At 56.9% G+C, this 21868-nt stretch overlaps 1 protein-coding gene across 3 annotated transcripts; it reads left to right on the top strand.

The window, feature by feature from the left end:
• Positions 1–977: 977 nt before the first annotated feature.
• Positions 978–21649, top strand: LOC124239062 (tyrosine-protein kinase ZAP-70). Of its 3 annotated transcripts, none has more exons than XM_046660429.1 (14): positions 978–1040; positions 1279–1346; positions 9972–10422; positions 10843–11003; positions 14540–14678; positions 14776–14863; positions 14947–14993; positions 15223–15274; positions 16329–16521; positions 17094–17300; positions 19207–19399; positions 19482–19622; positions 19722–19834; positions 21125–21649. In XM_046660429.1, exons 3-14 carry the CDS (start codon positions 10021–10023, stop codon positions 21246–21248), a joined length of 1860 nt encoding a protein of 619 aa, XP_046516385.1. In that variant the 5' UTR covers positions 978–1040; positions 1279–1346; positions 9972–10020; the 3' UTR covers positions 21249–21649. The 3 variants fall into 3 exon arrangements, with proteins under 3 accessions (XP_046516385.1, XP_046516382.1, XP_046516384.1); XM_046660426.1 differs by having other exon boundaries at positions 10843–11012; XM_046660428.1 differs by lacking the exon at positions 1279–1346 and having other exon boundaries at positions 989–1040; positions 10843–11012.
• The last annotated feature ends 219 nt before the right edge of the window (positions 21650–21868 follow it).

Raw genomic sequence — 21868 nt, 5'->3', positions numbered from 1 at the left:
GGCCAGCTGCTGAAGAAACCCCCCATGACCAGGAGGGCAGGGGAGAGAGGGTGAGAGAGCCCCCAGAGGCGGGGGTCCCCTGAGGAAGAGATGGGGCAAAGTGGACGCCAAAGACAGGAACTGGCAGGCCTCAGAGCAGCTCTGCAGGCTGCTGAGGGGCGAATGTGAAGGGTGGTCGCCTGGGGTGCGGGTTGGGTGCCATCATGGGGGTGGGCCCGTGTGAGGGAAAGGAGGAAAGAGCATGAGGAAGAGGCTGTGCCAGAGCAGGAGTGGTGCTCAGCCAGGGGCGGTGGGTGGGGAAGGTCCGAGGGGGCTGAGATGACAATATGACCCATCCCTGTCAGGGTCCTTCTCTGACACCCCCAGGCTGCGCTGGGCTCCCCAGGTGGAGCTCCCGTTATCCCAGCCCTGGTCTCCTTGTCGACTCGGCTGCCTCCTCCTCTAGCCTGTGAACCCTTTGGGAGCAGGGACAGGGCCATCAGTGCTGTCCCGATGTCTGGCCCACAGCAGCTATGGACCTACTTAGCAGATTTGCCCTCTCTCCAGCTTGAACTTGCCTGTGGAATAAATCAATCACTCTTCTGGGCCCTTCAGCCAGGGCCAGGCCCCGGCGCCGGATCGATGCCCCTTGGGAGGCGAAAGTGGGACATTCTAGTTTCCGATGAGGACCGGGGAACCCCCTCCCACAGCTGGTACCCCCTCCCCGCCCCCCATTCCAGCGCACACAGCCCCCACTCTCCAGGTTTGGGGCCACTGCTGCAGTGGTCAGTCCTGCTGGAGCCCTGTCCGCGGCCAGCCTCGGCCACCACGGGCAGGGTGCTGGGCCGGAAACGCCCTCTGCCCCCCCCAGCACACGGCCCACGATTTTCCTTGAACACAGCACTTTGTAACTTTGACGCAAACTTCAAACGCAGCCCCCTTTCCTGTCTTCGCATCAAGGAAATAGGCTGAGTTTCAGAGAAACCCGCTGCCAAGAGCACAGCAGGCCTTCCGGCCTGGGGCCTGCCCGCCAGCCGGCCGTGCTCCGCCGCCGCATCCAGGTGAGTGGCCGCCACTGGCCTCCTGCCTCTGTCCTGCCACCATGGCCGCCACCAGGGACTCCGGGGCAGCTGGCAGAGGCTGAATACAATCCCCCCCGAGGGAGAAACCCTGGCGGGGCCTGACCTCCTTACACCTTGCTGGCGTGTGTGGACGGGTGCTGAGCCGGCAGGGCCTCAGGCCGCGGCTCTGGCTGCAGAGACACCCAAGTTGGTTTCTTGGTCCCAATTCTTCATCTAGAGCCAGCTGTCTGTCGGCGTCGGGGACCAGAGACCTGTTTGGCCCGACATCCATCTATACATCTCCAGGTAAGTCACCCCGGAGAGAGCTGCCCCTGGCTGCCGTCCCCAGGGGTGGCCTGGGTCTGTTGGGGGAGGACAGAGTCAGGAGGCCACTGTGGAGACCAGGAGGGCTGGAGAACTGGGACGGGTGGTCTCCAGCTGGAGAAGGAAGCAGACACGGTTTGTGGCCACGCTGAGCGAAGCAGGTCCCTCTGCAAAGGGTCAGCCAGGCGGTAGTGTCCAGGGGACGCAGAGATGCCTGCCCAGTCCCTGGCCTCCTGCTGGGCCTGGTCAGGGCAGAATTGTTGGCTCCAGGAAGCAGGGAAAGCTCCAGAGAAAGCAAATGTGTGCTCTGCCCCTTCCCCCCGCCCCTGGCATCATGAATATGAGGGTGGCTCCGACAGGGCTGTGAACTTGAACAACAAAATGCCGATGATTCCCATGAGGGGGCCCAGGGCAGGCTTGAGCCACTTGTAGGGGAGCTCAGGTTAAAGGGGGACCCAGGGGGGTGAAGGAGCAAACAGCTCAAATCGTGCTCAACCGTTGTGTGTCCTTGGCAAGTTGCTCGGCCTTTCTGAGCCTCAGTTTGCACATCTGTTAAATGCAGATGCAAATATTGGCACCTAGTAGGTACTTGGCTCCTGACTGTTGGGTGAGTGGTCCGGAAAGGCGTCCCAGGCAAGAAAGAGTCTTGGCAGGAAGGAACAGGGTTCATGTGGGAACAACTCAAGACGAGAGTCATTATTCTCATCTCAGCCAGGGCAGTGTGCACACAGTAGGTGCTTAATATAGCTTTGATGAGAAATTAGGGTCAGGGACTCCCGGGGTGGACAGTGCTGGTGCCGTCTGCGAAGGCCTCCCTGCTGCCGGCTCAGAGCTCCTCTTCCTTCCCTCGCCTGTGCTCGGGCTTCACATGCGCAGCCCTAGCAGGACGCGGGATGTGCGGGCAGCCTGGATTCCAGTCCTGGCTCTGCCACCTACTGTGTGTGCTGTATGACTGGGGGCAGGTCACCCCACCTCTGTGCTTCAGATGCCGAGTCCACGAGTCCTCCACTCCCAGGGTTCTCTGGAGGATCGGGCCAGTGACCATCTCTAGAGTGTCTGGTGCATAGTGGGTGCCGCATAAGCTTATCGCTATAATCCTCCTTACCATGACCAGCTCCGGGCGGTCTCGGGCCTGGACTGCATAGCTCCTGGAGACTCTCCTGGGGGCTGCGGCGTGCTGGCCATGCTGGCCCTCCCTGCCCCACCCCAAAGCATAGGGCTAAGGCAGTGGTTCTCAGCTGGACCCAATTTTGCTTCCCTCCTCCCGGCCCCAGGGACATTCGATAATGTCTGGAGACATCTTTGGTTATGACTCAGGATGTTATGGCATCTGGTAGATAGAGGCCAGCAATGCTGTAAATACCCTGCAGTGTACAGGACAGCACTGTGCCATCCCCACGTCTCTGTCAGGCCCCGTCCTTCCCACTCATCCCACCTTTTCCATCCCCTGAGCCTTTCCCCGTCTCCCTTTTACAGTCCAGAGCCTGATGCCCAGAGAGGGAAAGCTCCTTGCTGAGGTCACACAGCCCCTAGAACTCAGGCAGCAGAGGTGGGGGTGGGGGAGACTGGTCTTGTAGCATTGTTCAGTCAATCAACAGACACTTGAGAGTCTGCTGGATGTGGGGACCTGCCCCTGGCCCCCAACAGCCCAGTGCTCTGGGCCCTGACAGTTGAAGGCTGTTCAGAGTGCAGCGACAGCTGGGTCAGCCCGGGTCTGTGGGGAGTGGGAGCCCCTGGGCAGCCGCTCGGAGCAGCGGCTTCTGCTCTCCTGATGCACATTTGCTGGAGTGGTTAGTGCCAGCTGCTGGGTGAGAGGGACCTGGGTTCCAGTCAGAGTCAGGCAGCCTGCCACTGGCCGTCAGGATTGGAAGCTTGACCTCTCTGAGCCTCAGGTTGTGTAGCTGAGGAATGGGGATGACAGTTCCCATGTAACCGAGTTGAGGTGAGGTTTAGATTGAATGGATGATGCTCATAAGTGGCACTGTAAAGTCTCTGGCATCGAGGCTGTTGTTGTTGTCACCTGTCTGACAAATATGTATTGGGTGGAAGCAGGGGCTACAGGAGAAAACGAGAGCACCAACGGCTTGCCTTGGGGAGCCCGGCCTGGTCAGAGACAGAGGAGCAAGCAGCCAGCGATCACCGCCGTCAGGGCTGGCATGTGGGAGGATGGGGCCCTGGGGGAGCAGAGGAGGTGCCTGACTCGGCCTGGGGCCAGAGGGGCGGGAATCATGGAACCTGCAGGGCAGAGGGCACAACAGAGGGGACCTGCAGCACATGGCCAGGCAAAGGGTGTGCGCACCATTCTGGGCCGAGGGAACAGCCTGTGCAAAGGCTCCTCTGGGTGGTCTCTCCTCTCCCTCCGTTGGTTAGTGGAGGAAGTCTCTAGGCATCATGCGCTCCTCTCTCCTAGGAAGCCCCCACAGCCCCTCACGCCTCCCCAGGCTGCCAGGTCCCACGCACCCTCAGAGGTGTCTCCACCCATCACAGTGGGCTGTATACCTTTTCAGGAACCCAGTACTGATGGCCTGTGCACACCACAGATGTTTATTGGGCGCCTACTGTGTGCCTTGCTGGTATAGGCAGGGGAGCAAGACAGGGGTTCCACTCTCATGGTGCTTACGTTCTAGAAGGGGACAGAGATCATATGTCAACAAATCGATACACCTATATTCGGTGGTGAAGAAAAATAAGGCTGGGCCAAGGAAAGAGTGAGAAGGGGAGGCAGTTTTAGAGAGGGAGGTCAGGGAAGGCCTCTTGGAGGAGGCCATTTAGGCGGAGACCTGAATGAAGCGAGGGATATTGGGGGAAGAGTGTCCAGTCAGAAGGAACAGACAGTGCAAAGGCCCTGAGGTTGGACCATGCCTGATTTGTTCAAGTGATCTGAATGAGTAACATAAGGAGGCCTGTGTGGCTGGTTGGAGTGAGTGAGGGCGAGGAGGTGACAGGGCTGATTGTGCAAAGCCTTGGGGGCCGCTCTAAGCCCTGGGCTTTAACCCTGAGTGAGGCGGGAGTCCCAGAGGGCTGCAAGTAGAGAAGGACGTGATAGCATAAGGGCAGCCAGGCCCCGGGCTCCATGCTTGGCAAGCCTTATCTTAGGGAATCCCGCAACCCCCCAGTGTCTGGCACCTCTGCTGGCCCCATTTTCCACAAGGGGTCTGGCGAGCTCGCTCCCTGCCCAGGACCGCACCACCAGTGCTGGCGGATCCATGATTCCATGGCTCAAACCTGCCGCCCTGGTGTCAGGGGGAAGATAAGGAGGGTCTGTCGCCGTCTGGGGCACAACGCTAACTGCTGTCGTTGCGACTTAGAACATCAGCACGGGGCATTTCGTTGGCTGACACGTGCCCGTGCTGCCTCTATTGGTGGGCACAGGGCGCCACCATGGCCTGTGGACGAAGGAGCACGAATGTGGTTTCAGGGGGACTCGAAGTCTTGGGCAGAGACTGGGGGTCAGTGGGAGGCGGCGCGGGCAGTGGGGGCTGGGCCCCATTTCGGCAGCGCCTTGAGTGGAGATGCCTCCTGGGTCCAGCTGAGGGTGGAATGTGGTGCCTCCAGGCCTGGCTGGTGCCCCCCCCCCCCCCCACCAAGTCCAGTTGGATTGGCTCATTCTCTCTGCAGCCTGACTGCCTCAGTCTCCCCTTTGAGCTCTCATGATGGACATTCAATTGGGACTTTTGACGCTCAGAGTATGTTCTGTGAAACAGTAGTCTTCAAGGCCCTGCTGCATAGGCGTGGGGATTGAACACCCCTAACAAGGGGCCTTCCATGCAGTCCTTCTCAGAGCCTTTACTATGCTAAGATGTTTGTGAAAATGGACTCAATCACTTGACCCTTTTTCCGTTGAAGTGTGTTTGGGGTATCAGGTCTCTCTGGAACAAATATAATCGAACACTGCCTTTACCCAGGGAGGACACCCGAGTGGTGGAATTTCAGGCAGCCAGGTCTGGCCAAGGATCCCAGGTTTCCTGGTCCTCTTCCCAGGGCCTGGGCGGTGAGAACAAGGTTGGTGTCCTGTTGTCCCCTGTGGAGCTGCAAACTCTGGGAAGGCCAGGTTGGGATTTCTGAACTCATCAGGAGCTCACAAGCTCCAGGGGAGGCTGGATGGGGTCACCCAGGCAGGACTGGGGCGGGGGAGTCTCAGGGTGGGAAAGCCACGGAGTCTGCAGGGACACAGCTCAGGAGGGAACATCTGATCTGCCCACCTGAGTCACGCCAGGGTCACACCAGGAGGCTGCGGACTGGCCAGCTCCTTGGAAAGCTGGTGTCACTGTTGTCATTATTGACAGTGAGACAGGGAAGTACAATAGAGCTGAGGATGCACAGGGGATGCTCCTGTCCCCGGGACACCCTGGCCTCGGGCCCAAGGGGGCGAGCATGGCTCATGGCCCAGAATGGGGTCCCAGGGCCGGCCTCTCCCCACCCCCTCTCTGTGCTAGCACCCCTCTGGCTACCCAGGCTGCACCTGTGGCCACCGCGGGGCGGAGCTTCTCAAACCGTGTTGCCGGCAGTTTCCTACCACAGCTTCCTGCCCCGGAGAGCAGCTTTGCTACCCTACCCCTCCCCAGGGTCCCTGGACAAGTCCCCACCTTGCTGCCTTCTCTTGGGTCCTGACACTCTATGGGGAGTGACTATCTGAGGTTGTGAGGCAGGGGTGGCTGGATTTGGGAAGTGGAGAGGAGTGGGGAGGGTGCACCCAGCGGAGGGTACGGCAAGGATAAACCTACGGAAGTGAATTTGAAGGAAGGCGAATGCGCAACCCGGCTGGAGCAGAAGGAGGGCCGAGGAGTTAGCTGGGTTCAATGAAGTAGGCAGGAGGGAGTCACAGGAGGTTCTTGAGCAAGGGAGGCCTCGGGGAAGAATTGGCTAGAGGCAACTTGCAGACCCTGGAGCTCAGGTCTTGTGGGAAACAGACTGTGGGGTTCAACCAACCACAGGCACCATGTAAGTTAGATCTGGATCTCAGGTTTTATTAATAGAAACAGCTGGTGGAGATCAAAGGAGGTGATGCCAGCACAAATCGACCTCAGGAGACAGATCTGGACTGGACAGGTGGACGTGTCTGTGTAGCCACAGATAGGACAGCCTAGGTAGGGGACAGGGGTTGGGGAAGGAGAGAGCAGAAATCATCAGGGGGAGGAGGCAAGCCAGGGAGTTTGTGAAGGACCCAAGAGAGCCATGAGGCCCAAGCAGCAGATGGGGGTCACTGGTGTCCATCCCTCAGGGGACCCAGCATCGAGGAGGGCACTGAGTGCTTGCCTGGTGCCCACCGGGCAGCGGTACCAATGCTCCCGGCAGCTGGAGAGCCGCCTGGTGGGGGAGCAGATTGTGAGGCTGGATGAGAGGGTTGGAGCCCAGGAGGTGGGGCGGGAGTGTGGGTAGCCCTGTTCCCGTCCCAGTTATTTTTGGTGCCTGGTGTACCTATGCCTTCGGGCTCTTTTTCTCCCTTTAATTAAAAAAAATAAAGTATATGGGCTGGCCCCGTGGCCGAGTGGTTAAGTTCGCGCACTCCGCAGCAGGCGGCCCAGTGTTTCGTTAGTTCGAATCCTGGGCGCGGACATGGCACTGCTCATCAGACCACGCTGAGGCAGCGTCCCACATGCCACAACTAGAAGAACCCACAACGAAGAATACACAACTATGTACCGGGGGGCTTTGGGGAGAAAAAGGAAAAAATAAAATCTTTAAAAAAAAAAAAAAATAAAGTATAATTTACATACAGTAAAATTCACCCATTTTAGTGAGTTTGTGAGATTTGGTGAATGCATATAGCCGAGAAACCACCATCTCAATCAAAATACAGACTATTCCCCAAGTTCCCTCATGCCCCTTTGTAGTCAGTCTGTCCCCCCGTCCCCCAGGCTCTGGCAACCACTGATGTGTTCTCCCCGGGTACAGTTTTGAATGGAAGCAGAGTTTGTAGCCTTTTGAGTCTGGCTTCTTTCAACTCAGGCTGATGCCTTTGAGGTTCATCCCCGTCGCTGGGTGTATTAGCATTTCATCCCATCTTATCACTGAGTAGTGTCCCATTGTAGGGACCTACCACAGTTTCTCTATGCATCTGCTGAGAAACATTTAAGCTGTTTCCAAAATTTGGCGATTATGGATATGGCTGCTCTAAACATTCCTATGCAGGTTTTCGTGTGAATATAAGCTTCCATTTCTCTAGGGGGAATACCTAGGACCTTGCGACTCTTTTAAAACACCCTTATGGAGTGGTGACCTGTGTCTCCAGGTGGGGACACAAATGCCATCCTGATTAATTGCCTGCCTGTGACTGTTGGGACATCCAGGACGCCCTCAGTCCTGTCCTCCCAGGCCCGGTGTCAGAAGCGATCTGGTTAGAGTGCAGATTCTGGCCCCTGCTTGAGCTGCCCTGGCCCAGACCTCACCTCTTGCCCGTTCCAGTTCTTCCTCTCGGCCCCGTGCCCACCCTTGCCTGTCCCCAGACACCCAGCGGGGAGGCAGCCATTCTCAACCCACATAAACTTCCTCTGTGCCCCTGCTGATGTTTGTTTAACTAAGCAGGGGGCCCGAGGACCCTTCCCGGAACAGAAACTGGTGCCTGGGGGGGCCTTGCTGGGCCCACCTTAGTAGAGAAATGACCGGATGTGGCTATGGGGAGATAATTTTTTCCCAGCATTATATTTAAACTTACAAATATACAGCAAAATGGAAAGGATTCACTGTATACCCATTAGCCACCCCCCAGATTCTACAATTAACATTTTGCCATATTTGCTTTATCACACGCAGTGATCCTCATTATTAGCAGATTCCCTGTTTGCCAGTTCACCTACTTGCTAAAATTCATTTGTAACCCCAAAACTAATACTCAAGAAGGTTTCACGGTCATTCGAGGACATAGGCACAGCAGGGAGAAATTTGAGTCCATTGACACGCACGCAGGCTCCTGCTGAGCGTGAATAAGGTGTCACTCTGCCTTCTTGTTGCAGCTTCCATACTGTAGGCAAGTGTCCTCAGGGTTTATTTGGTGCCACACTGTTGTGCTTTTTGTTGGCGATTTCACTGTTTAATGACCCCCACCCCCCCAGTGCAGCGCTGCAGTGCTGCGCAGTGTTCCTTAGTGCCAGAAGGCTGAGATGTGCCTGACAGAGAAAACGCGTGTTAAGGAAGCTTACAGCAACGGTGCTGGGGACTGAAAGTCCAGTGTTAACGAATCAACAATATGTATTAGTAAGGTGTCCTTAAACAGACGTACACACAAAACAACGCTACATACTGATGGGTTGATGAAAATGTTGTGACCAGAGGTTTAAGGGACCCTGACCCTGGATTTCCTCTAGGAGCAATGGTTCAGCGTTTTCTAATTCAGTGTCTGCAGTGACTTTATAGAACTGCCGAGAATAACAAGACTTGGCTGTACCAGTCTACCTCCCTGCTAGCCACCCATCCATCGCTCTCCATCCATCCGTCTTTCAAAGTAAACTACAGTCATCAGCACCCATCACACCTAAATATTTCTGCACTCAGATCATGAACTAGGGTTCAATATTTTATGGTTCTTTTTTTATTGAGGGGCCCAAATACAATGAAATGAACAAATGGTAAGCGTACATTCGAGTTTTAAGAAATTCAGACACCTGTGTAACCCAATGCTTATCAAGATATTGGACATCACCATCCCCCCAGGAAGTTGAGAGTAGACAAGTTGGGTTAGCTGCCTCACCAGATATCTATTTATCTAAATGTCCTGCTCCTCAGATAGGGTCATATTTTCCAATCACTCATCTCATTTTGTTTAATGGCTGTGTCAAATGGGGTTATATGGAGTTAAACCCTAAAATATAACCAATCCCCTATTGATATTCAGATTGGTTTATCCTCTCTAGAAACTTGTCCATGAAGGCAGAGGGGCAGGGCAAGGGGGAATTTCTAAGGCTGAGGGGAAAGGGTCAGTGGACAGGGAGAGGGGATGGCTAATGGGGTTAAATTCCTTGAGGAACAAAGCTTGTTCCAGCTTCAGGGCCTTTGCACTTGCTGTTCCCTCTGCCTGAAGTACTCTCCATGCTTTCTGAAAAGCAGGCTCCTTCTCATCCTTCGGATCTCAGGTCAAATGCTACCTCCTCAGAGAAGGGGACCATCACAGCTACATGGCCTCTTCTCTCTCTTAACACCACTCTGTTTCCTTTATAACTCTGTCCTCAATCTGTGATGACTATTTTTGTCTCTTTCCTTGTTTATTGCATCCCCCCCGCCCCATGTTATCTTCAGGAGGGCAGGGACCATGTCTGGCTCATTCACCCATATCTCCAGCACCGGACTGAAACAGTAAGAATTCAACACGTGCTTGGGAAACGAATGAATGGTTCCAGGTGCTGGGGTGTGGCGGCCAGTAGGGGTGTCCGGGAGCTCCGCACAAGGTCCCTGAAAAGTCAGAGGCGGGTTTGGACTCCTGGATCTGGGCCCTGCTGGGGCTCCTCTCCACGTTGACTCTGGCACCAAGCAGGTTCTGCACGATCCGCGTTCAGCTCTGGGCACGGATGCCCCTCACTGCGGCGTCTCTCCACTATCTCTGGGCCCAGTAGACGGGGTCCAGGAAGGGAAGCCGAGGCCCTGACGCGTTCCCAATCTCTCTCTGAACCGCAGGGTCTGGCGAGGCGCAGGGGCGCGCAGCCTGCGCGGGGCGGCGGCGGCGATGCCGGACCCCGCGGCGCACCTGCCCTTCTTCTACGGCAGCATCTCGCGCGCCGAGGCCGAGGAGCACCTGAAGCTGGCGGGCATGGCCGACGGGCTCTTCCTGCTGCGCCAGTGCCTGCGCTCGCTGGGTGGCTACGTGCTCTCGCTGGTGCACAACGTGCGCTTCCACCACTTCCCCATCGAGCGCCAGCTCAACGGCACCTACGCCATCGCGGGCGGGAAGGCGCACTGCGGCCCCGCCGAGCTCTGCGAGTTCTACTCGCGCGACCCCGACGGGCTGCCCTGCAATCTGCGCAAGCCGTGCAACCGGCCGTCTGGGCTCGAGCCGCAGCCCGGGGTCTTTGACTCTCTGCGCGATGCCATGGTGCGCGACTACGTGCGCCAGACGTGGAAGTTGGAGGTGAGAGCGCGGGGCCAGAGGGGCGGGCCCAGGGGCGAAGGGAGCAGTGGGGACTGCGGGAGAGCGGCGGTCTTCGCCAGCCTGCTCGAAGCTGTGTTGCGCCCGATTTGGAAGCTGGAGGGATGGGGCCCTGGTTGGGGGCAGGAACCTGAGAGGAGGCCTCAGAGGCAAGGGCTGCATGGTGTCTGTCGCCTTCCACGTCCTGAGCGATGCCCCGGCGAACGTCTATGCCAGACGGGAAGGTGGGGGTGCATACTGGGCCCGGAGCGGGCGAGGCGTGGACTGGGGGCGGGGCTGGGAGGATGGTGGGGACGGTGCCTAGGATGGCCAGCGGGGTGCTGGGCTGAGGAGATGGAAGAGGGTTCTTGTGGCCGTGGACTTGGCGACACTTACAAGTCTCCTCTACTCTCCCTTCCCTAGGGCGAGGCCCTGGAGCAAGCCATCATCAGTCAGGCGCCCCAGGTGGAGAAGCTCATTGCCACGACGGCTCACGAGCGGATGCCCTGGTACCACAACAGTCTGTCGCGCGAGGAGGCCGAGCGCAAACTCTATGCAGGCTCGCAGACCGACGGCAAGTTCCTGTATGTGGGGTATGGGGCCTGGGGCTTTGGGGAGGGCGAGACTGGGGCTTGTTGTCTGAATCCTGGAGGCTGGGGCAGGCCTCAGTGTGCAGGTGGGCCATGAGAGGCGTGCCTGTGCTCACCTGTGCACGTGGGTAGGGCGTCTGAGTGTGCAAAGGGACTGTTACATGAGAAAGAACAGAAACAGTTAGGACTCCGGAGCTGGACTGCCTGGGTTGGAACCCAGCGTCTGCTGCTTACCAGCTGGGGACGCTGGACAAGTAGCTGAAGTTCTGCATGCTTCAATTTCCTCTCCTTTCTTCAACAAAGATTTACTGAAGACCTACTATGTGCCAGACACTTTTTCAAGCCCTGAGGACATGGTAGTGAACAAAACAGACACAAATCTCGGTCCTGGTGGAGTGGGTAGACAAAAAAAGACAAATGTGGAGTGTGTGTATAAAATGTGGAGCGTGTCAGATGGTGAGTGCTGTGTGTGTAGGTCGGGAGGGGTTGCAGTTTCCCGTTAGGTGGTTGGAAAAGGCCTCTCTGATGAGGTGGCTTTTGAGTAAAGAACAGAAGGAGGTGGGAAGTGAGCTGGGCTCTCCGGCAGAAGGGTGTTCCTGGCAAATGGGAATGGCAAATACAAAGACCAGAAAGCAGGTTCTTGGCATGTTCAAGAAACAGCAAGGAGGCCAGTGTGCTTGGAGCTGAGTAAGCGAGGGCTGGAGCCAGGGAGGTGACCTCAGCTTTGTCCTGAGTGAGGTGGGAGCCTGGGAGGGTGGGGAGGCAGCTTCCTCTGACTGTCCTGTGGATGATGGTGGTACCTACCAAGGGTCTGGTGTAAGGATCACACAAACTGATATGTGTAAAGCAATAGTGGAGTATCTGGCATAGACTGAAAATGTTCTAAGTGTTAGCTCTCATATATGTGGGTGACTGTGTGTGTCTCTGCAGGTGTCTGAGCCACAGCTGAACCGTGTGGCTATTGGTGAGTTACTGTGAAAGAATGTCTCTAAAGCTGTTTTAAGAACCCTGCTGGGTGTTTGAAAGCCTTGCTGGGGCTGTGGCTTTCTGGTCTGGATACAGCTTCCTTTGTATAACAAATGTTACCCAGATGCCAGCGGAGGTCACTCAGGCCTCAAGATAGAGAGACACTTGGTGCCTGCCTCTTTCCAAGACCTCAGGAAGCCCGTGCCCACCCCAGGATGTCTGTCAATTCTCAAGAGCCTCCTTGCTCGTGGCAGCTTCTTGGCCTGAGATCCTGTCTGGCTGAATCCTCACTCTCCCCCACCTCCCCTGGGGCTGCGCCCTCTCCAGGGGCCAGCCCACTTGGAGGCACTGATCCCCTTCCTTTCCCCGACCCTCGCGGGGTCTGTGCACGTGCACCACATTGCCTGCAGGTCTCCCACGAGATGCTGGTCCCTCCACAAGGTTCTGCTGTCAGCTGATAAAATAGGTTTTTTCACTCTAAGAGATTTGGGCTGTAAACTGGAGTGAAGTTCCCAAGGCTTCTGAGAGCACTCTTGAATGCACGATACAGATAATGCCCAGCTGCAAGGATGGCTTTTGAACAACTTAAGACAGGGCTCTTTTCTCTAGGAGAGTAGGCTTACCTTTGCATTTGTAGCCGTTAGCCCCGGCTATGTAACAAACCATCCGAAGACTTACTCACTCAAAATAACAGTTTATGACTTCTCAGTATTCTGTGAGTTAACTGAGTGGTTCTTCTGGTTTGGGTGCAGCTGGGCTGGGACTGAATAGGTTGGGATGGCCACACTCACTTGTCTGGCTATTGTCTCAGTGTCACCTGGGTGATGGGGATGAGTTGGCTGCAGTGCTGTCATCACCCAGCAGGCTAGCCTGGGCTTGTTCACACGGTGGTGGTTGCAGGGTTCCCACGAACAGGCAGAGAGGGCAAGTTCTGATACACAAGTGCTTTTCAAGCCTCTGCTGTGTAATGCTACTGATGTCCTATTGGCCAAAGCAAGTCATGTGGCCAAGACCAGAGTCACTGAGGGGAAGGAACTACCTAAGGGAGAAGAATTAAGGCAGCCAGTTTTGCAAACAGTCTATCAGGATTGGAACAAGGAGGTCACAATGAAGACGATGGGCGTCTCAAACACGGGCATCTGGGGCTGTCTTTCTCTCCTTTTGGACTGGAAACTTGAGGGCAGAGCCTGCCTCTGGCACTTCTAGAGGACTCCATCTTCTGGTACCTAGTGATGGCTGGCACTTATCCAGATGTTACCCACCTCCGTCCAGGTGTGGCACACTCTCCCTCTGGAGTGTGATGCTGCGACCTTACCAACATTTGGGCACACATCTCACAAGCATTCATATCTCAGTTGCTCAAGCACACGTTTCCCCAGATGCCTGAGCGTCGGGGGCTCTCTCTAAGCCATACACAGAGGAGGGAGGTGCCGCGACTCTCCGGTTGGTGTAGCCGATTCTTCTTGTCTGGGCTTTCTCCTTCATCGCATGTAATTTCATCTTTCTCTAATTTTACCATCTAAGCCGCTTTCTCTGGCTTCATCTCAAGTCCCTAATTCAGCTTCGTCACAGTCTCGCACAGTCTTAGCCTCTTTTCTTTCTTCTTCTCCCCTCCCCTCCCCTCCTCCATGCCTCCTTCCTGCCTCACACTCTCACACACACACAGATAACGATGCCACCATTCCAATGGTGTTAAAATTTCCCCCCGATTTGCTAAGGTCCCCGAAAGTATCACAGGATTCTGGGGCAGGGGGTGGGAGAAGTGAGTGGAGGGTGGGTCTATGAGCCCCCATCCCAGCTCAGCTCTGACCTGTTTCGCATCTTCAGCTTCCATGGAAGATGTTGTTTGACAAAGAATTCCACTGCCCAAAGGAAAAATTTGCCAACTTTTTGCAGTGTGTGACAGGCTTCGAGTTCACCAGTCTATTGAGATGGGAGGAATCTCAGGAGAACCAGGGCCACCGGCTTTGGGTGGCTGGAGGTGCTCTGGTGACTCGTTCTACCTTGTACAAAGGTGCCTCCCGAGCTCACCAGGGAGCCGTGCTTACCTTTGTTGCTCTTCATGCAGAAATGGCTTTCTCTCCCCAAGAAAATGGTCTTGAGTCTACCTGTTGAAGGCTGTGTGTCCCCCTGTGAGTGGCTCTGTGTCCACTACAGATGGCCAAATATCCCTCCATGGATGGCCAAATGTATGGGCAAGTGGCCCCTGTGGATAGCTGAGTGTCCAGCTGTGGGTGGCCAAGTATTCAGCCACAGAGGACCAGGTGTCCCCCCTGGATGGCCAAGTGTCCAGCTGTGGGTGGCTGAGTAGCAGGTCCTACAGGGCCACATGTCTGCCTTGGATGACCGTGTCTCCCCGTGAACACCACCATTCTTCTGCTACCAGTAGGTCTGGAGGCGGAATGGGCCTGACCTCGGCGCCCCCAGTCCCTGCTGCTTCTCCCTGAGGCTTTGGGGTGCAGAGTTCACAGGGTGTGTGTGTGGGGAACTGGGGCCCAGTAGGAGGGCACACAGGGGGGACTCAGGTGGTTGTAGGGGTGATGTGTCCTCCTTGCACCCACCAGGCTGAGGCCCCGGAAGGAGCAGGGCACGTATGCACTGTCCCTGATCTATGGGAAAACCGTGTACCACTACCTCATCAGCCAGGACAAGGCGGGCAAATACTGCATTCCTGAGGGGACCAAATTTGACACGCTGTGGCAGGTAAGCCGCCACCCAGTCTGTTGTCGGGGAGACACTGTGGCGGGGTGCTCAGGCTCCTGGGGGGAGTGGAGCCCGGCCCTGACTGCCCCCCGTGCAGCTGGTGGAGTACCTGAAGCTGAAGGCTGACGGGCTCATCTACTGCCTGAAGGAGGCCTGCCCCAACAACAACGCCAGCGCGGGTGCAGGTGAGCGCGGCAGCGGGGGCGATGTGCGGGGGGAGCGGGAGACCCCGTGCCCCACCCCCTCACTGTCCCTTCTGCTCCCCCAGGGGCCGCTGCTCCCACACTCCCAGCCCACCCATCCACGTTCACCCACGTGAGTCAGCCTGCATCTCAGAGTTGGGGCCTCGGGGATGGAGCTAGGTGGGCGATGGGTCCTGGTCCCAGGGCGAGGCTGGGATGGGGAGTGGGGCTGCTGTGGAGCAGAAGAGGGTCCCCCAGCACCATCCTTCCTCTGGAGTCCTCAGAGGAAATGGGTCTCATGAGAGGGGCTGGGTGCCTCCAGCTCGGGCCCTGCTGACTCTTGCTGACCCCATGACCTTTAGCCTCAGAAACGGATTGACACCCTCAACTCAGATGGATACACCCCTGAACCAGGTGAGCTGGCAGAGGTGGTGGTGTGTGTGGGGGCTCAGGCCAGGCCGAAAGCAGGTCCCTGGCTGGGCTCTGGGCTGTGGTGGGGGAGGGACGTGGGTCAGGCCTGGCAGGTGGTGGTTGCTTGGTTTGCCTTGTGCACACACTGTGCCTGCAGACACCCACCTGTGTCTGTGTACATGGGTGCCTGACACGCAGGGGAGCACACCTGGCCATGCCTGGGGCACAGACACAGATTTGTGAAGTAGCTACCATGTGCCCATCACTCTCCAAGCTCACTGTGTGTATGAGCTTGTTGAGTCCTCCCGACAGGCCATAGGAGGAAGTCATGATAATGACTCTCATTTTACAGATGAGAAAGGAGGGCAATTAAGTTTCTAAGGTCCCGCAGCTAAGCAGAGCGGAGCCGGGATTTGAACCCTGGCAGGCAGGCTCCAGAGCCCACGTTTCTAAAACGCTGGCTGCAGGTGCTCCTGGGTTTCCTACGTGGATGCAGGCCTGTCCACATGTGCACACAGGAAACCACTGTGGTCGCATGTGCACACAGAGGCTCACCGTGGGAGCCCTCGTAAACGTGGCTGCATGGTGCATATTAGACACGGGCAGGCAAAGACAGGGTTGTACATGTCAGAGCACACACATGCACACGTGTGCAGGTTCCAGCTGGCACACTAATGGTTACTCGTGCAGACATGCCTTTGGACCTCCATCACACAGAGACATGGCTGAGAGTATATGTGGGTGCATGCGCGTGAACACATGGTGCACACTCCAGCAGGTGTACACATGGTTACGTGTGCATGTAGATGCACACGCCTTTAGAGTCTGCTTGGATGTGGTTTCCCACTTCACCCACAGATGGGACCAGGAGCATGCACAAGTGCACACATGCACACGGACACACACATGTTCCTGTGGTCTGTGCACGCTCTGGATGGTGCACCCTGTCAGGGGCATGTGCCTTGTGGGTGGCGAGGCTGCCTTGCCTCCTCGTCCCCCTGTTCCTCTCCCCCCTCCTGACTTGGGAGTGTACACCTGTGTGTGTGTGTGCGCCCAGCACGCCTAGCGTCCCCAGAGAAAGTGCGGCCGATGCCTATGGACACAAGCGTGTATGAGAGCCCCTACAGTGACCCCGAGGAGCTCAAGGACAAGAAGCTCTTCTTGAAGCGCGAGAACCTCCTCATAGCTGACATCGAACTTGGCTGTGGCAACTTTGGCTCAGTGCGCCAGGGCGTCTACCGCATGCGCAAGTACGGCTGCCCCTGCCACGGTTTGGGGAACCACTGGGGGCAGGCAGAGGAGGGGAGCGGCCTTGGGGGTTGGAGCCAGGCTGTGACGTCAGTTTGCCTGGGAGACAGACCCTGGGACAGGAAGCCCTGTGCTGGAGGATTCCCTAGGCAAGCTCGGGGACAGCCTGAGGGAATGAGAGAAGCAGGCCTGGGACGGGGACAGCATGGACCGAGCTGCAGTTGCAACAGAGGCCTTGGCCCATCCAAGGGGAGCTGCAGAGGGGCCCCCTTGTACCCCTGCATTGACCAGTCACTGGATACAGGCTGCCCCTGGGGAGGGTGTCACTTTGAGGCAGTTCTTTTCAGTGAGCGGCACTTCCCTTTGAGGGACTCGGCTGTGAGCTGTCCCCAGCTGACACTCCTGGCATCGGAGGGAGTGTGTGCCTTGGCCCTGAAGGGAGATCTGGGTGGCAAACCACAGCGTCCCCTACACAAGGCCGGGGGGAAGAGAGGCCAGTCGGGTGGGAGTGAGGGGCCGACCAGAGCTGTGGCGGCTCACATGTGCACCTCTGCGTGGGCGTGCATCGTGGCAGGAAGCAGATCGACGTGGCCATCAAGGTGTTGAAACACAACACAGAGAAGGCGGACAAGGACGAGATGATGCGCGAGGCACAGATCATGCACCAGCTGGACAACCCTTACATCGTGCGCCTCATCGGCGTCTGCCAGGCCGAGGCCCTCATGCTCATCATGGAGATGGCGGGTGGCGGGCCCCTGCACAAGTTCCTGCTGGGAAAGAAGTGAGCCCGGGGCGGGCTGGGCGTTTGGGGCTGGGGGCTGGAGGGCCCATCCCACTCCCTCGTGCATCTGCTTCACCCATGACATGCTCACACCTACCCCCCTGCTCACCCTGACACCCACACTCACGCCCACAAGGCAAAGCTGTGAATAGTGCAGGTGGCAGAGTCTGGCTTCCAGGTTGGAGTTTCAGCTCTGCCACTAACTAGCGTGGCCCCAAGCAAGTCTGTTAATTCATCTGTGCCTCAGTTTCCTCGTGTGTATCACGGTGGCGATCACAGACTCCACCCCAGGGGGCTCTTTGCGAGGATGAAATGAGTAGATGTGTGTAGTGCTTAGAACAGTGTCTGGCCCCACCAGTAAGAGCTTTCTGAGCATTACCCCTGTCACTGTCGCTGCCCCAACTCTCTCAGCTGAATCCACAACCCATGTGAAAACTGCTGAGAGTCGGGCATCTTTGACTGGAAGCAGGGTCAGCAGACTGCAGCCCATGGCTTGTTTCTGTCCTGCATGGTTTCGCATTTTTAAAGGGTTGTAAAAGCAAAAAGAATAAGTAAGAATACGTGGCAGAGACCATAGGTGGCCTGCAAAGGCTACTATCCTTTTACTAACCCTTTACAGAAAAAATTTGCCAACCTCGGATCTAAAGAAATTGCATTTTCCCTTGTGTTCCCTCGTGCCTCAAACTCTTCCACTTGCAGACTCGATCTTTTCTGCTTACTGAGGCACACGACTGGCAAGCCAGGCGCTTGCTGGGGCCCACGCCTTCAGGGTACACCCACAGTGTTTATTGGGCAATTTCTCTGTGACAGGGCCTGTTACCAGTGCTTGGGATTCACCAGAGATCCAAAGATCTCTGCCCTGTATTCTGGTTGGGGAAGAGAGGCTTTAAATAATAATTATAATACAATAAAGTATAGAGTATGTTGGAAGATAAGTACTATGGAATACAGGGTCTGGAGGGTCAGAGTAGAAGGTGACAAGTGAGAAAGTGAGGTTTGTGATGGAGGCAGCAAAGTGAAGCTCTGGGGAAGAGCAGTCCAGGCATAGGGCACAGCCAGTGCAAAGGCCCTGAGGTGTGCCCATGCCTGGTGTGGTAGAGAAAGAGTGAGGAGGGCCCCGTGGCTGGAACAGAGTATGGAGGGGAGTAGGGGAGCAATGTGGGTAGGGAGGTGATGGGGCAGATCGTGCAGGGCCTGTGGGCCGTGGGGTGGACTTGGACGTTCACCCTGAGTGAGGTGGGAGCCCCTGGGGGGCTGTGAGCAGAGGAGGGCAGGGCCTGACTCCGGTGTGGGGAGAACAGGCCGTGGTGGGGTGAGGGTGGAGGCAAGTGTCCTGGTCCAGGCCGGCGAGGATGGGGGTTGGAGCGGGGTGCAGAGGCAGTGGTGGGGAGCAGTAGGAGGATTCTGGAGGGACTCTGCAGGCAGAGCTGCCAGGGTTTGCTGACGGAGTGGCTGTGGGGTGTGAGAAGGAGATGCTGAGGGCAGGGCCGGTGCTTCTGGCTGGAGTGAATGAAAGGATGGGTGGATGGAGCTGCTGGAGAAGAAAAGGGGCAGGGGGAGGGAGTAGCTGGTCGTGGTATGTGTGTGTGTGTGTGTGTGTGAACAACCAGGAGCTTTGCTTTGTCCTTGTTCTCTCTGAGGTGCCCATGAGACCCCCTGAGGGCACAGGGGAGATGCAGGCAAATGTGTAAGTTTGGGAATCGTAGTATGTGGTAAATTTAAAACCTTGAGACTGGATGGGGGCGGAGGTTTTGCCTGCTTTGTTCACTGCTCTGTCGCAGCCCTGTGCCCGGCACACAGCAGATGCTCAGGAAGCATCTGTTGAATGTACTCAGAGAAGTGGGCTTTGCTCCCTTGGGAACCTGGGCTGTCCCTCCCAGCTGACCGTGCCTCCCCCGCACCTCAGGGAGGAGATCCCCGTCAGCAATGTGGCGGAGCTGCTGCACCAGGTGTCCATGGGGATGAAGTACCTGGAAGAGAAGAACTTTGTGCACCGCGACCTGGCGGCCCGCAACGTCCTGCTGGTCAACCGGCACTATGCCAAGATCAGCGACTTTGGTCTCTCCAAGGCTCTGGGTGCCGACGACAGCTACTACACCGTGAGCCCCCGCCCCTGTGCTGCCCTGGTGGGTGGGTGGAGGGTCCCTGAGCTCTGCCCTGGCAGCGTCTCCCCCTCCGCAGGCCCGCTCGGCAGGGAAGTGGCCGCTCAAGTGGTATGCGCCCGAGTGCATCAACTTCCGCAAGTTCTCCAGCCGCAGTGACGTCTGGAGCTACGGGGTCACCATGTGGGAGGCCTTCTCCTACGGCCAGAAGCCCTACAAGGTTAGCGTGGGCAGAGGTGGGTGGCCGGCTGGGTGGGAAGGTGGGGAGGGGGTGGTGGTCCTGTTTACTCACGTGTGGACTTGGCTCTGGCTTGAGCAGAAGATGAAGGGCCCCGAGGTCATGGCCTTCATCGAGCAGGGCAAGCGGATGGAGTGCCCGCCAGAGTGTCCGCCCGAAATGTACACGCTCATGAGCGACTGCTGGATCTACAAGTGAGTGCCGGTGGGTGGGAGGGTACCTGGCTGAACTGATACTGGGCGGGAAGTCATGGTGCCCAATAGTCCAACATAGCTCTTCCCACTCAAAGGCTCTCACCCAGTTCTCGCCTTTCCGAGACTCAGTACCTTTAGTCTCCCTGCATCTATGCTCAACTCTTCAACACACTGACCCTACAGTGCTCCAGTGGGCCAACATCCCAATAACCGAGCTGTGGACACCCAGTGCCCCAGCATCTAAAACCTCAGTACCCCCAGCCAACACTCATTGCATTGACCCTGCAGTGCTCAAACAAGTTAGTACTCTGTTACCCAAAATGTGATACAATACTCAGGGCATGGGATAATACTCCAGTATCTAATTCCTCAGTCCCCCACCAGCCAACACTCCACACCTAACTACCCAGACGGGCCACCACTGAGGCATCCAAACGCTCAGTATATTCAAAACCCCCTCCTCTGTCTGGTTGAAGCTCCACTTGAACACCGCAGCTCCTAACACCATCAGTATTGCAACTTCCCATCAGACAATGGGCGACATTCACCCAAACAAGCTATTCCTGACACTGACCACGCAACGCATGGACAGTCTAACAGTTGATGGCTTTCCTACCCAACCTCCATTATTCCACAGGCCAGCACCTGTGACATCCAATACACCCAAGCCATCCAATACACAGACACCCTGTTTATGCTAAGTAAATAATAAATGATCAGTCCATCCAACACGTATTAACCTGCCTTCGTCAGGAAACACTCAGTATACCAACACCCAATACCCAAGGAGGCTAGCACGCAGCACCCCAACACAATACATGGATATTCCTCACACGGTACTGCGAATACCCCAGCTCTCCACTAGCTGAGACCACCCTCAGTGCTCCAATGCTCTGCTCGATTATGGCCAGCATATCTGCACCCATGTAAGCCGGCACCTAGCACCCAAGTACCGTGGCGCTCGACACGTGCTCAGTCCTTCAGCATTCAGTACCCCAGCTTCAGTCAGTAGTTGTCACCCCCACACTCAATGCATTCAGTTCCCTGAGTCTTCGCCAGTTACCACTCAGCGTAGGGTCACCCCAGCATCCTGTATGTCAGCAGCTCTTCTGTTAGGCGGTCCAGCAACACCTGAATTCCAGCACTCACACCCGGGAGAGCTCCCCCGTACCCAGTCTCCACCACCCGACGGCCCCACTGAGTTTCTGAGCCCCGTGCACGGCCGCCCTCCAGCGGAAGTCGGGTTCTGGGGGTGTGCTCGGTGGCCTAGATCTACCCCACCCCCCACAGGTGGGAGGACCGCCCAGACTTTGTGACCGTGGAACAGCGCATGCGGGCTTACTACTACAGCTTGGCGAGCAAGGTCGAGGGATCCTCCGGGGGCGAAAAGGGGGCCGAGGTCACGTGTCCCTGAGCCCCAGTCTGCCCAGGGCCTGCAGGCCCCCACGCCCCAGCTTTTTCTCTGTGCCCTCAGCCCCGCCCCAGGACCGCCAGTCTGGCTGGGGCCAGCTCAGTCCTTTCCCCCACTGGCTGGACTGTGGTGAGGGGGGCAGCCGAGGCCTCTGGGCCACACTGGTCCAGCGTTCCCCAGCTGGTCACCTGTCCTCTCTGGCTGGGGCAGGCAGGAAGACCTTGGGAGGGTGGGGTTGTATAGCCTGGTCCTGGGCTTGTATCTACCTGGGGGGCCTGGAACTGAGGGGGCATTGCTTGCCACAAGGAACCTCCTTCCTCTGGGCCCTGAAGGGGAAGACTCTGGGAGTCCTCAGGTGGCAAGGCCTCAGTCATTGGAATAAACTCAGCTTCTCTCTTGTTTGAGATCCCTCGTCTTTTCTGGGGTGAGGGTGGGACCAGGAGAGGGGGAGGGGTCATTGGAAGGGGTCAATGAGAAGTACGTGAAAACAACTCTTTGGATGTGGGTCTGGACGTGACCCCCTGGACATGGGTCTGCAGGGCTGGTTTTCCCACTTCTCTGCCCTGGGAACATCTTCCTGCAAGTGAGGGGCTATGGCAGCATGGAGAAACTGAGGCAGGTGA

The sequence above is a fragment of the Equus quagga genome, chromosome 5 (assembly GCF_021613505.1).
Source record: "Equus quagga isolate Etosha38 chromosome 5, UCLA_HA_Equagga_1.0, whole genome shotgun sequence".
NCBI lineage: Eukaryota > Metazoa > Chordata > Mammalia > Perissodactyla > Equidae > Equus > Equus quagga.
The sequence above is the reverse complement of the archived record's forward strand: the minus strand, read 5'-3'. Positions and strand labels throughout refer to the sequence as shown.